We start from the raw sequence: 14,228 nt of genomic DNA, 5'->3' as shown, positions 1-14,228 counted from the left end.
AGGAACTTGTGTCACCATCATAACAAATCCGTAAGTCAAGATTCAGCCACCTTTCAGTTGCTGCCGCTCTGGGAGCAACACCTTAGGAATTCAGGAGAGTATTCCCTTTATACACAATTTAAACATAAGCACAATAAATTTAATATAATTGAATGGAAAATAAGAGCAGATTGAGCTCTGGCACAGTTCAATAAAGAAATTACTCTCCCAATAAGAAAAATTAAATATCTGCTCCTGTTGAGTGGCACATAATAAAATCTGCTTTATATTTAAGAAGATGCCAACTGAATTCTAACAGGCCTTCCCTGTGTGGCTGATGCTGGGATACAGGAGTAATCCCAATTCAAACGCTTAATTAAATAAAATTTCTTTTTGAAAAGAAGAAAAAACATCTCTATCAGTAAGTATTATTTCCAAGCTTTACTAAAGAAATTTTAATTAGTGACTTCAATTTCTGGGAAGACACTGTCATCAGATAGTGTAACAACATGTTAGGGCAACTTTAATCATTACTGTAATTACTGAATGCAGTACTGTTACCACTAAAAAGGTTTTTTTAAAAAGCCTGTTTTTTCCTTCTCCCTCTTTCTCATTTTTTACCTTCTGAGCTGTTGATTTATTGTATTCTACACAAGAGATGCTGTCACTTGGTATATAAAACATACAAGGCTTTATCCCTTTAATTCAGTTATATCTATCAATAGCCTGGATGGTAGATACACAAAATGCAGAGAAATCAATTCTGTAGATTGAAAATATCTGTAATTTTAGGAAACTGGGCAACTGCAGCTGCCAACTGTCTTTACAAAAATATTATCCTGTAAGTCTCAGAGCTAAAAATACAGGTGAATTCTTGTTGAATAAATTACCTGTCACTTCTTTCTCTTCTCCCCTATACTCCTAAAGCAGCAAATTATTTATATTGCAGTCATCTACTGAAATTTGAATATAGGAGAGATTTCACATATAATTCAACCTTGCAACCATGACCCAATAAAGACCTCCAAGAGGTGTTAGAATTTTTTGTTCCCAGCCCCATATACCACTGTTCCATGGAATTCACACATGGGGGATTTCCTTTCTAAAAAAACAAAGCATAGCAGATACGTTGCTAAGTACCAGTAAAAAACAGAGTAAAAAGCAGCAGTGATCCAAAGTCCCTTTATGCAACGGGTTGTCTCTACAGACACTGATTTGAGTTCTTGACCCAGCTCACACATTACCTTCATCACCTTCATCAAAAGCACAGGCAGCACCACTGAGCAACACACTCAAAGTACCAGCAGTGGGTTTTCAAAGGCAGCCCCAGCCTGCAATCAGCCCCAAAAATGCTTTTACACCCCAGGGACAAGGAGGAATGTGAGGAGCAGGAAGCCTGACGTGCTCCTGGACAATCCAGTTCTTATTTCTTTGCACAACCCAAATCAACTTCCTCCTAGAACTACAAGCTCCCTCCTGAAACCAAAACATGCTGATACGCATTCCTGCTGAAATGCCAGTGTGAAATAAGGAGGAATGATTTTACCTTTTTTACTCACTGTTCAGTAGTGCTCTTTTATAGAGAAATTCAGAATTCCACGTTCGGAATCCTCGCAGCCAGGAATCGATCAGCATTTTTTTCTAACGTTATTCTGGGAAGCTGATCTCCGAAGGTTTTTATTGTTCAAAAGTGCATTAATCTTTATTATTACTACCTAGCATAAGCTGAGGTGAAAAGCAGCTCCAACGTGGTCAGGGAGCCGGGGAAGGACGGGCAAAGCTGGACAACTGAGATTCGGACAGAGGAGCTGCAGCTTGGCCCAGGCTGGGAGCCAACACCACGCTGCAAAAACCATGGTGGTTCAGAGGGTTTTGCAGCAAACTATTGCTAAACCAGCTCTTTGGTGCTGGCTGAGTTGGGCCAAGCTGGTTTTGATCAGCAGTGATGTGGAAAGGCAGCCACAGTGTTCTCTGCCCCTCTCTAGAGCCAGGTGTGACGCCGAGCCAATGGCACCTATTCCCTCATCCCCCTTGGATATCCTCATCAAAAATATGACATTTTTTAATTTGTCAGGGGTATTATGTAAAAATGCAAGCAAGCTAACATTTTTTTAAAGTCCTTTTTTTCCGTTTACAGGAAAACAAGTGAAGAAATAATTATAAACAAGCGACAAATTTATTGACATTCTTATTTTTTAAATAGGAAAAAGGACAACTGCCAAATTCCAAAACACCCCACATTAGTCACAGGACCATATTTCTTACATTTTCTGCACAGAATGGATTCAGAATTAGTAATTCAAAAAAGAAATGTGGCACTCCCACTAAACTCTGAAATGATGCTGTTTCTGATCATAAGTTTCAGTTTCCTGAAATGCTCCTTCAACTTATGGAATAGTGAAAGTATTTGGCCACAGTCACTTTGTCCTTCAGCATCCATGCTACACAGAGAACCTGGATATTTTTTCCCCCCCTTAGCAGGATGAAACAGGGAAAGAAGGAAAGGAAAAGGCAAAGAACCAGCCCTAATTCAAAAATTTAAATATTTAAAACTGTGCCATGGACTGAAACCTGTGATTCACCTTGAAAGCAGACTTCAAAAGAAACTCTCATGTAAATAACTCACTTTATAAATTAGTTTTCATTTTACTTAAAAATGGAATCTCAGAAAAAATGAAACCCACATAACAGAAAGCACAAAAATAAACAGTTGATAACTGTATTTTTCAGACTGACAGCCCAAAGGGTGTGCTGGGTTTTTGGTTTTGTTTCAAGTTGTTCTTGGTTTTTAATTGTCAATTTTGAAGCACTTAGGACCTACATGGTTTTTAAAGATGAACAGAATGTTCACACTGTATAAATGAAAAAAAAAAAAAGGTTTAAAATTCAATTTACAGGAAGTTTAAAAGTTTCATGATAGTCAAGCTTTCAAACTAGGTGTAAAAATGATCAAAAGAAGCACCATCCCTTGCTGGTTATGCTACAGTGATGTTAATTTATTTGAGAAACATGACAGCCTTTGTTCAACTTTTTTTAAAGAAAAGCTACATCTGGTTTACATGACCTGATCAATGATCAATGATTTTAAAACAAAGAAACTGTAAAAGGAAGAAACAAATTAACTTTTCAAATTTTATAACTGAAATATAGGAGATATTAATTAATAAAAATAGAAAATTATTCCACCGCAGTCAGAAGCCAAATACCTCTGACCTTTGAATTTAAGCTCATTTCTTACTCAATTTAAAGCATCATTACTTTTTGTTCACCAGCAAAGTATAGGATGTCATCCTCAAAAACTAAAGAGACAATAAGCAATACCCAATAATAGTTGTATTTATATAAAACAATGGTTGAAATGTGCTTTTTCTCATATTTCTTCTTCCACACTGGACTCATACATTAAGGAATATTAAAGACCTCTATGCCTTGGGGTATAAAAATACTAACTCAAACCAAAGTAAGAGTACAGTTAAAATGAAGCATAAACAAGGACACACAAAAATTCAATGAAAAGAATTCTTAATTAAAACCAGAAAGCACAAGTCACAAAGGAAGTACAGTAAAACGCTCAGGATATTCTCAATCAGCCAAATCTTTGCAGTTACTCTAACAAGAACAAAAAAAAAGAAAAAAGGGGGAGTTTTTGAAAGCACTGTTGAAAAAGAGAATGTTTGTAAGTGGAAAAAAGCACCTTATCAGAACATTATCAATGATCCTTAAAACGTGAAGACAGAGAAATCACAGTTTTACATGTATAACTTACAGGGATCCTTAAAATGGGTAAGGATAGGAGGTTGGAACAAGGGGAAATCCTAGAGACATCTTCCAAACAAAACTTTTGGGCTTGGTGCCTGAAATCATACAACTGCTTTATGATTTGCAATTCAATCCCGAGAAGGGAGCAGCCTAATCACCCCCCAGGACACACAGAGAGCCCTCACCCCGCTGGGCCACGAGGAAACAATCACTCATTGTGTTGTGACTCTTATTATTCCAGTAGTAAACATGAATAGGGGCCAATGGAAAACATTTCCTGTGAATACAGCAATTCAGAGCAGCTCTTGGTTTCAGCTGTAAGCAAAAGCTTCTGGCTTACCTGCAGACAAGCCTTTGACTAAGCTGCCCAGCACTAAAATCCAACTGTGTCCTGCTGATCTGGACACATTGGAAAGAGCGTGTCCACAAAACACAACCCAAGAACTGCACATAAAACAACATATATATAAAATTCCCAGTTTATTTATGAGGAGCTCTCATATAATACAATTATTCTATACCTCGATTTATTATCCTGAAAAAAAAGGTGCCTGAAAAATAGCTACTGAAGGGCAAGATTTAAAGCATAGATCACAGAATGTTTAGGTTGGTAAAGCCCTCTAAGACCATCAAGTCCAACCATTTCCCAGCACTGCCAAGGCCACCACTAACCCCTGTCCCCAAGTGCCACATCCACACAGGTTTTAAATCCCTCAGGGATAAGAACTCTACCACTGCCCTGGGCAACTGTGCCAGGGCTGGACAACCCTTTCAGTGAAGAAACCTCTCCCAATATCCAACCTAAATCTCCCCTGGCATAACTTGAGGCCACTTCCTCTTGTCCTATCAAGGACTGATATGATATTTCTCCAAGGGCTTGCTTTTTAGGGATGCAGTATAAAAATCCCCCTAGTACTACCTGGGAAAATGTTAGTTAAATGAGACTGAACAGCTTCCCATCTGAAAACAGCATCCAGTGCCTCCAAAGTCATGACACTAAGAAATTAAAAAAAAAAAAAGGAGCATAATCCAGCTGATGGCAAGTTGACAAAGATAACTATTTCACTTTTAGATGCTCTTCCAGAGGACAAAATGAACTAGTCACTTCCTTTGAAGTTGTATCTCTAACACTATTCTTGATGACTTCAGATACGAGAAATGAGAATGTGAACTGCCAATGAAGAATATTAACTGCACACCCAGCACACTTTGGTGGCTTTTTTTTTTTTTTTTAGTCCTGTCTTTCCTGTTCTAACTCTACTTTTTGGTTATCTAATCAACTGTCAGCTATGCCTTCAGTTTAAATGCACCCTGCAGACAAGGGCCAGAGGCAGAACCACAGCAGGCACAATGTTTTCAATGCATGGGCACTGGGAGATGCTATTCCAGGGCATGTTCTCCCTAAACCAGGTGTCCTGACTCAGCAGCCTGCACGAGGTAGTTCTGCAGATCAGAACTAGCTAAGTCCAAGTTTTACCAGCTCATTCACGACCAAACTAATTCCTGATGGATTCTGCAGGCTTTTCTATTCCAACAGGCACTTGGAACCAGCACATGAAAGCAACTCGAAGTCACTTTTAGCAGGGAATGAAAACTGCACACGTGTCTTTACAGAGACTTTAGCAAGCTACTTGTCATCAAGAACATAATCCAAAGTGGCTCAGTTAATGGCAGGAGAGACACAGTAAACATGCTATAAAATCTGTGAATTAAAGGTTGAGAATACTAATGCGTCTTAAATAGAAAAGGTTAGGGATGGGGATGATGGTGGGGATGACAGGGCAAGGGGGAATGGCTTTAAAGGGAAGGAGAGTTGGATGTAGATTAGATGTTAGGAATAAATTCTTCCCTGTGAGGGTGGGGAAGCCCTGGCACAGGTTGCCCAGAGAAGCTGTGGCTGCCCCATCCCTGGAAGTGTCCAAGGCCAGGGTTGGGGGCTTGGAGCAACCTGGGCTAGTGGAAGGTGTCCCTGCTCAGAGGGTTGGAACCAGGTGAGCTTTAAGTTCCCTTCCAACCCAAACCATTCTGTGATTCCATGAAAAGACAGCACAAAAAACAAATTTAGAGAGTTATGCTTTAAGGAGTTACAGCTCCAAAAATATGGGAAGGAAAAGCTGAAAAAAAAGAGTTAAATACTACTTATTAAAATACTTGAACTGTATAGAAGTGAAAATGGCAGAAAGCAGCAAGAGGATCTTTCAAAAAGAAGAGCAAAGTCCTTGTTAAGACTGATATGTGGGGAGGAAAAAAACCAGGGACGAGAGTCAAGCTGAGAATTACAAATGCAAACATTTCCATGAAATAGGAAAAACTGAAGCAATTGGCAGTAGCTTATCAGCTAAATAAATCAGATTTACAGCAATCAATTTACTGGTTAAATTAATTAAAACATGGAATCAGTTATGTTCCACGTGAAAAGCTGGGATGATGTCACCAGGGCAGAGAGTGAACATGTTTGGAGGCACCGTGGATTGTTCCAGAAGGTCTGACCCTGGCAGAGGTGGCTGAGCCGGGGCTCAGCACATGCCTGTGGTGTCCCTTCCACAGCTGCTCTGTGCCTGGGCCTAATTACAGCTTTCAACTTTTATCACATTTTGAAACTAATCCCATATACTGGTTGTCCTCAGCATGGAATAAATCTGCATCATCTCTCTGCTTGTCCCACATTATTTGGTTTTTAATTTCTGCCCTTGTGCTTCTAACGCCTTCTGCGTGTGGAAAATGGTTCCTACAGGATTTGGCAGTCCTTGCCCTTCCCCACATTCCCTTGAATCTTCAGCAACTCATAAGTTCATTTCTGGTCTAGCTGAGCATAAAGCCACCTAAGATTCGTCTCTTCAGTGTGACGAGAAGTAAAGTATGCCTGGATATCTTTCTTTTTCAAGTAAAGTCCTCAAAAAAATTTAATTTCAAAATACCTCTGCTCGTTACACAATCTCTATGATGGTATTTTTGGATTAAAACATATTTTTGAGGATTTTGCAGTCCAAGCCAAAGGTTTCATGAACCACAGCAGAACTAAGTGGTGCTGCTTGAGGGGCACTGGTTTACTCTGCCACATACATGTCAGCAGCAGATATATTCAGAATATCAATAAATACAAATTTTTAAATCCCAAATATTTACTAAAGTTTGCAATTTCTGACCCACATAACAATTCGTGCCCTGCCAGTTGCTAAGGACCCACAAATTAAGTGACTAACGTTGCCTTTTTGTTACAGAAGCACTGCAATATTTGAGCATATTTTTGCATATAAGGCTAAGACCCCATGCCAGTCATTGCATTGTAATACAAATACACTAAAAAGTGAGGGAAAAATCTGCCTGGCTACACCTTATTGGCATTATCTTCATTGTTTTAACATCTTGGACGCTCAAGGATCACACTGGATTTAGAAATATGCATTCTGACAGCTCTAAGTGTTCATAAACTTAATTAGAAACAGATACAAACTTGTAAGATGTGTCTGTTCTAGAGGTGCTGCTGGAAAGAATTGATATGTCTGTCTTTTTCTTGGTTATAGCATTCAAATTTATTACCCATAGCTCTGATAATAGTGGAAAGTCAGTTCTTTAGGAGAATTTAGTTCGTGGTCTATCAGAGTTTATTTAAACTCTTTCCCAACTCTCCAAAGTACACAACACTATCTTAAAAAATATTATAAACAGCAGTTGTTCTAGAGAAAACCAGCAATTTCTCCCAAATCAGATGATTGCACAGTTCTAAACAATTGGTTTAATGTTTTCCATCTGGGATGGTTTTGTGACCACATTTTCATCGTCTCAAGAACCTCAGTGCATTTACCCTTGTAAACATTAATCTGCATCACACTACCCTTATAAACATTAACATATACTGGCTTTTGCATTAATCCCTCTGCCTGGATCCAAAGATGCAACACTACACGGACTTTGCCAGGGATCTGAACTATCAGACGTGACCAAATGGCAACCACAGTTCACTTTCAGGATACAAATATGTGATCGTGGCTTCTCTGTTGAGAGAGGGAGGAGGGATAAGACCAGTATCATGCTAATACACTATATTTTTAAATACACTGTAAAATTAAACAGCCTCTGCACTTGATGGGGGGGAAAAAAAGTCAAAATACTCGTGTTCACGCACACAATAAATGTAAAACACATCTGAAACACTTTTAATAGCAGTATCTAAATTGTACATAAAATTAAATGTTTTGAAAAACACAACACTAGAAATGATAGCTATCAAAATAGTTGTGACAGATTATTTTTGTACTGAAAGCGTTATGCACAAACCCATATATTTAAAATAAACATAGTTTTGTATAACAAGCCTGCAGATTTCTGGGTAAGGATTTTAAGTTTTATTTACTGGAACTAATAACCCTCAGTTTCGTGCAAGAAGCATTAAGATGCATTATTAGCAACTGCTAATCAGAGGATTCAGTTGTTGCTAAATACTGGGAATGTTGTTTGCCTTTCACTACTCTAGCTCACTATGAGCAGCAGAATAGACAGAAATACACAGATATATTTCTGAAGAGAGTTTTTTTCAGCTTGTATTCTCATAAATTTTAAAAACCTGGTAAAAACTTGCAACAAAAGTTACAAGGTTACTACAGAAAGAGACTGAAAATCTTAAATAATTTTCTTTAGTTTGGTAACTCAAAATTAGTGATCTGCTATCAACTCTGTCCATTAGGGATTACACTGAATGGAGTTTTTTACAGAGTGATTCTTGTGAGCCTGAAGTGAGGATTTTCTGACTTCTACATAACTTTGTGTCGTGTCCCAGGGCTCCAGCACCGACTGTTGGACTCATACTCCTGGGAATGAGAGTTCAGGCACAGATTTTAGTGTTCTTTTCCTTTTAGGTTTTGTTTTTCTCCAATGGTTAAGACTTGTATGTGAACACGAAGCAATTTTAAAGGCTTTTTAGATTTCAGCATCTGCCCTTTGTGCAGACACAGTTCCTGGGTGGCTGGGCAGGCCGATCACTGGAAAGCACAGAAAAGACAAGTCATCTTCTCTTGATTCCAATGCCTACCATAATTTTGGCTCAGACCAGCTGGGAACTGGTCAACTCAAGCCTAAATTCTCCTAAGGACTTCCAGTCTGCTGGAAGAAACAAGGTCTTTATTGCCGTGTGGAAGTGGCAGATGCAAAGTCTGGTCTGCAGCAAGAGCAAGGGGTGGAAGGAAGGTGGTTGCTGAATCCTTTGGCATTGTCATCTCTTCAGGCTTCCACATCCAGTTTCTTTCTACACAGTGTATCCAAATAACAGCCTCTCTTATTCATCTCTACAAATATCTACCTAGATGTTCAAGTTTGAATCCTACTGTTACTTATTTCAACAGCTTGTTCTTGCCAAGTCCTTCTTTGCACTGTTCTACTGACATGAACTACTGCAGAATTTTCTTCCTCGTCTTTCCATGCACATCTCTGCCAGCTACCTGTACCCTGACCACATCAGAGAACATCACTTCTAAGGCTTCCCACTCTCTGTTTCCCTCCATCTTCACTCCTAGCACCTGCAGGCAGCAATGTAAGTTCTACCTCTGACTGTGGGATCTGAGATCCCAGACGAGTTTATCTGTTTTGTGTCTCCCCGTATTCTTCATTCCTCCTACACCTCTCACACTACAAAAGATTTCTCCATAAACTCTGAAAGACAACTGAAATACTTCCTTACAGCCCTCCTTGAAACTCTCCTTCACTGTGATGTTTACAAAAAGTTCAGTTTAGTCTATTAATAGACCATAATTTAGTCTACTACTACAATTCAACAGGCAACCCAGAAGTGCTTCTCTGTTTCTTTATCCCACCCTTTTGCCTCCATCAAGGTTTCTGTTAACCACACTCTCTGGAGCAAAGATTGTCTTGTCTCTAAGAGCACACAAAGCAAAGACAGAGGAGCCTATGTTATGGCTTTGTTATGTGTAATTTTTCAACGCCGGAGAAAATACTTTCATTTTAATTAATGTATTCCATTCGATTCCGTTTTGATTTCAGTCTATTATTAGATAGACAGGAAGTTGAGCAGATGTGTATTAGCTTACCAAATTTATCAACTTCAGCAGACAAATCAGTCAAGGCAGAAAAAGCCTTGAAGTCCTTTTGATCTGCAGCACTCACAGCCCTGCTCACACAGCTTCTGCAGATGCAGGAGTGTGGGAAGCAGCTTCCACTGCTGACATTGCTGTGGATCATTCCTAGAAATTCACATCAAGCTTCTTCACTTGGGTAACAGCCCCCTGTTCACCCTGGCTGGCACTATGTCCATCCCACATTCTATGACATAGTCACATAACTATGAAGGCTTTGAAGCACTTTTAGATTGGGATTGTATCTGTCCTCATCTGACAGCCTTTACAGTCCAGTGCTGATGGGAAGAGAGATTTGAAGTTTCCCACTAATTTAATTACCATCTCAAAAGTAGATTTTAATAAAGATTTTACTTCATGAAGACATTTTTCACAGGCTTCTCTCAGGAGCAACCAACTGAAAATCTCCACAGATGTTAGAAAGCGAAAAGACACGTCACTGGGTTAATCTCAGGAAAATGGGAAGTGGAAGGATAAAAATATTGCCAGGATACCAAGTAAACTACTTATAATTCTTTCCATACTACCTTTGTCCCATGGGCAAAGCAGCTGGTGAAAGTACCAGTGAAGTAAAACCCCGAGGAGCAGTTTTGAGAGGAGGAAGTTAATGGGTATGGCACACAGATCATGCCCAGAAATATTTCAGCAGCTGCTATCCTGTGACTGAATTTCGCTCCTCAGTTTGATGTCTTGTCAAAGTCCCTGTCAAGTACTTATCTGCAGAGCAACCTTTTAATTAACTTCTTTTTTCTTCAGCATATCTCCATCTGTACTTACAGCTAATGGCCTGTTAAATGAAGTTCAGCACTATCTCAATTTCCAGAATGCATCACTATCCAAACCCTCTATTAGTGCCCCATCTCACTAACTACTTATTTAGTTGTAAGTAAATGACTGATGACTAGTTAATAATAAACATATCAGAATCCTAATAAACCTCTCTCTTTTATCAGATGATGCCAGGTCTTCTGAATTTTTCAAACTGAACAGACAATTAAAATGAAAAATCTGTTGTGAGGCATGAGTAATTCAGGCAAAACTTGTGATTTATAAAAGCAAAAATACTTGACAAACATGACCTACCATCCATGAATGCTGTCTGAATGTTGCTATGCACAATGTTTTCAGAGGTAACTGATGTTTTCCAGTGCATGTTAGGAAATGCACACACCAGCAGTTTATTGAAGTATCTAATTCGAGTGTTTGCTGGTACAAAACCTCATTGCTGTCTCTGTATGATTGGTGTGTTTTGAGGTTAAGTAGGGATGGTAAAGTGTTATTAACTGAGACACTTCCTTAGACTTATTTGTCTTGTATAAAGAGTTAAGGACTTTGTTTAGTTTGTCTGTCCTCTTTTCATTCTCCAACTGTTGATAAAAGTATGAGACGCCAGAGAAGAAGGAAATGGCAAACAATACACTCTAAAAAACATCTGAAAATGCTACAGCTTCACACAACCACACAATAAAAAACAGGAAAAAATCCTCCACAAATATTAATATTTTCTTGTGCTTTAGAAAAGAAAAGGCTACTTTTTCTGAGCATCTTTTTCTTTTTTTTTGCCAGAAAAGTAAAAATAAATCTGATTAGAGGGAGGAGTTCTGCAACGTAACGTGCATGAATACTCAAAGATCCTTTTCATATTACAGAGGTTTGAGAGGTCAGAGCACATAACATTCTCTCCTGAAACTGCAGCTGGTAAATTTATGAGGTAAATTTCTTAATTTTTTTTAAAGGGAGGGAAAACACATTCAGAAATTGCTGAGAATTATGAAGAAACTAGTATGAGGTAATGCCTAAGAAATTTTGACATTACAGACAATATTAGAAGATCACCATTTCCAGCAACTGTTTTATTGCCCCAGATAGCAATGCAAGCTGCACTGTTTCTCCCACTCCTTTACTGGATCTGGTTGTTAATTATCTGGTTATATCAGTTTCTACATCCTATTCCTGATAAATCATGACCTGCTTCACCACAGTCATGGACAGTATGACAGAGAGCTGATTCAAGAGGAATAAAGCACACCATCATTCCTATTGGTCTCTTTAAAATTCACTGTAACTTCATTAAACTCATATTGCTGACTATTGTAGAGAGTAAGGAATTCAGAAAGGAACTGATTTCATTGTTGAGAAATGGCTTCCTTGGAGCAAGCAACTACTTAAACCTCAAATGACTTCAGGCTCACAGCAGGCTCTGTGCACTTCAACGTGGAGCTATGTTTTAATTTCCTTAAACCACAGGACACAAGTCACAGCTCCAGTAGTGTCTGGAGTGAGATATTCTGTGCTGATAATGATGCAAAGCTTTCTATCCCGCGGTTTCCAAACACGTGGTTTGCCACAGGGATTTCACACAGTCGAGGAGATGATGCCCCTCTGCCTGCATGGGGTTAACACCTTCAAAGGCAGCAGTTTAGCACTCTCTGCTTTCTGAATACCAAGAGAATCCTGAACACCACTGGCCTCCAAAGCCACTCCCTTCTTCCTCCTGCCTTTGTAATTTCTTTCCAGTTTCCTCTCCCCAGTCTAAGGATGGTTCTGGTTGACCAAGACATGATCATGTGCTGCTCATTTCAATCTTTTACACACTGAGAATTTCCCTGGGGGATAAATACTCTTTTCAATGAGCATCCAGATGTGCTCCCCAGTCTGTTTCCCATCACATCACATGGCTACATCCACAATCCCTAAAGAACATTCTCTATTTGCACAGAACCCTTCAGGTAATTCTGCTACTAAAACTTTAAATCATAATCTATAGCTAGAAATCTATTTGAACTTTGCTATTGTAGTTCTTCTAATTATTATTAGTGTTCCAGTTGAGCAACCAGGTAACAAGCACAGGATGTGCAAGGAACTCAACAGCACTTCCAGAACTTCACAGTCCTGATTAAGCAGCCTATTCAAATTCCTTTGATTTATCTACATCCTACCCTTCCAGGATTTAACAGTTAACTGTCTAGGGAAGGAAAATCCTACTAAACTAGAGTAAAAAGTAAAAAGATCAAAAAGAAAAAAAAAGGAAAGAGAGTAAAAGAAAAAAAAGTAAAAAGAAAGAAGTAACTGTTGAAGACTACTCAGAGACAGGTAAATCTGTATTTTGGTGCTTAGAAACAGACCATGGTGTTACATACTCTTGAGCTGAGTAACACCACACATCTCTGATTAATACCACAGCCACATTCAATTGTTATTCACAGGAGAAAGGGGATATTCAGCAATTTCCAATTAATAACTAAAGTTAAGTTGGTTCCCTTTCCCCACAAGCACCACTTCAATCATCCTCTAACGCAGCTCGCCTGGGACCTGCCATCGGCCCAGAGAGTCAGTAACTAAAGCAAATACATGTATTTTTTCCATGTGATTGCATTGTTTTACAGTAGCATTTCTGTATTATGTCCTGGTCAGTAACATTTTCAACCATTCTATGGTGGCAAATCACTAAGCACCTATTTTACAGAGTGTATAAATCTATCTACTTCAAGATGTTTAAGGTGCTTCTGCTGTTGGTTGTATTTTTCACATTCACTGACAGATTGTTAAAATAAATCTGCCACTTTGTTTCTTACAAAAGCACTTGATGCCTTTAAGCTTCTCCAGCCCTTTCACTTTCCTGTATTGATTCCAATTTCCTTCCTTCATGCATCCCTCCGACTGGAACGTGAGGAACAATTAGCTGATTGGTTTTGTTCATGCCCAGAATAGCAAATATAATTACCTGAAAGGCAGCAATATGTGTTAATTTTGAACTATGTATAGTGCCTAAAACAGGATGTATTTCAAATTTGCATTGCTTACTTTATGTTTCAAAACAAAACTCTCCATTTGCTAAGTTTTGCTGCGGGAGTTGTGAATTTTACGCTTCTTCTATTTTCCAGATCACATTTCCATAATGCTGCAGCAGCAGATGCTACTGATACATCATAAAAAGACAGATATTTTACAGGCCCTGTCATTCCTGGTAAACTCACCTGCTTTTCCATCCTGGTTGAACCGAGAGTACTTGGAGTTCTCAAGCAGGGGCAGACACTGCTCTATCGGCATCCAGACGTAGGTCTCTGGACACAGAAGGTCAGAGGGCCTGTACTGACCCTGGAAAGGAGAAAAGAAGGGGAAAACCAAAAAAGAGAGCAGTCATACTCAGTTGCACAAGAACACTCTGGCCACAGCTTTACAGATTTTCCAAAGAACGAGGAATAATTTTAATCTAATCTACACCAAATGAGTGTGCAGCGAAATCACAGCTTTTAGTCATTTCAGCACCATCTCAGGAATACAAACCTAACCTTGGCACTTGATGAAAATGTAAAATTAACATCACACACTTCCACGACATCCAAGATGGACTAGAGGAGTTTTGGCTTTGCTTACTGAAACTCTGTATTTAAGTTATCCTCT

The 14,228-nt window shown here is 39.0% G+C and overlaps 1 protein-coding gene across 5 annotated transcripts in view; it reads right to left on the bottom strand.

Moving 5' to 3' along the window:
- The window catches only part of ATE1 (arginyltransferase 1), a 74,778-nt gene that overhangs the window by 5,862 nt on the left and 54,688 nt on the right, over nt 1-14,228 (bottom strand). For all 5 annotated transcript variants that reach the window (XM_064663627.1, XM_064663628.1, XM_064663626.1 and 2 more), the window contains one exon: nt 13,802-13,922. In XM_064663627.1, coding sequence (XP_064519697.1) covers nt 13,802-13,922 — 121 coding nt within the window. The remainder of the gene's footprint in view (nt 1-13,801; nt 13,923-14,228) is intronic.

This window comes from Pseudopipra pipra, chromosome 8 (genome assembly GCF_036250125.1).
Source record: "Pseudopipra pipra isolate bDixPip1 chromosome 8, bDixPip1.hap1, whole genome shotgun sequence".
Lineage (NCBI taxonomy): Eukaryota > Metazoa > Chordata > Aves > Passeriformes > Pipridae > Pseudopipra > Pseudopipra pipra.
The sequence above is the reverse complement of the archived record's forward strand: the minus strand, read 5'-3'. Positions and strand labels throughout refer to the sequence as shown.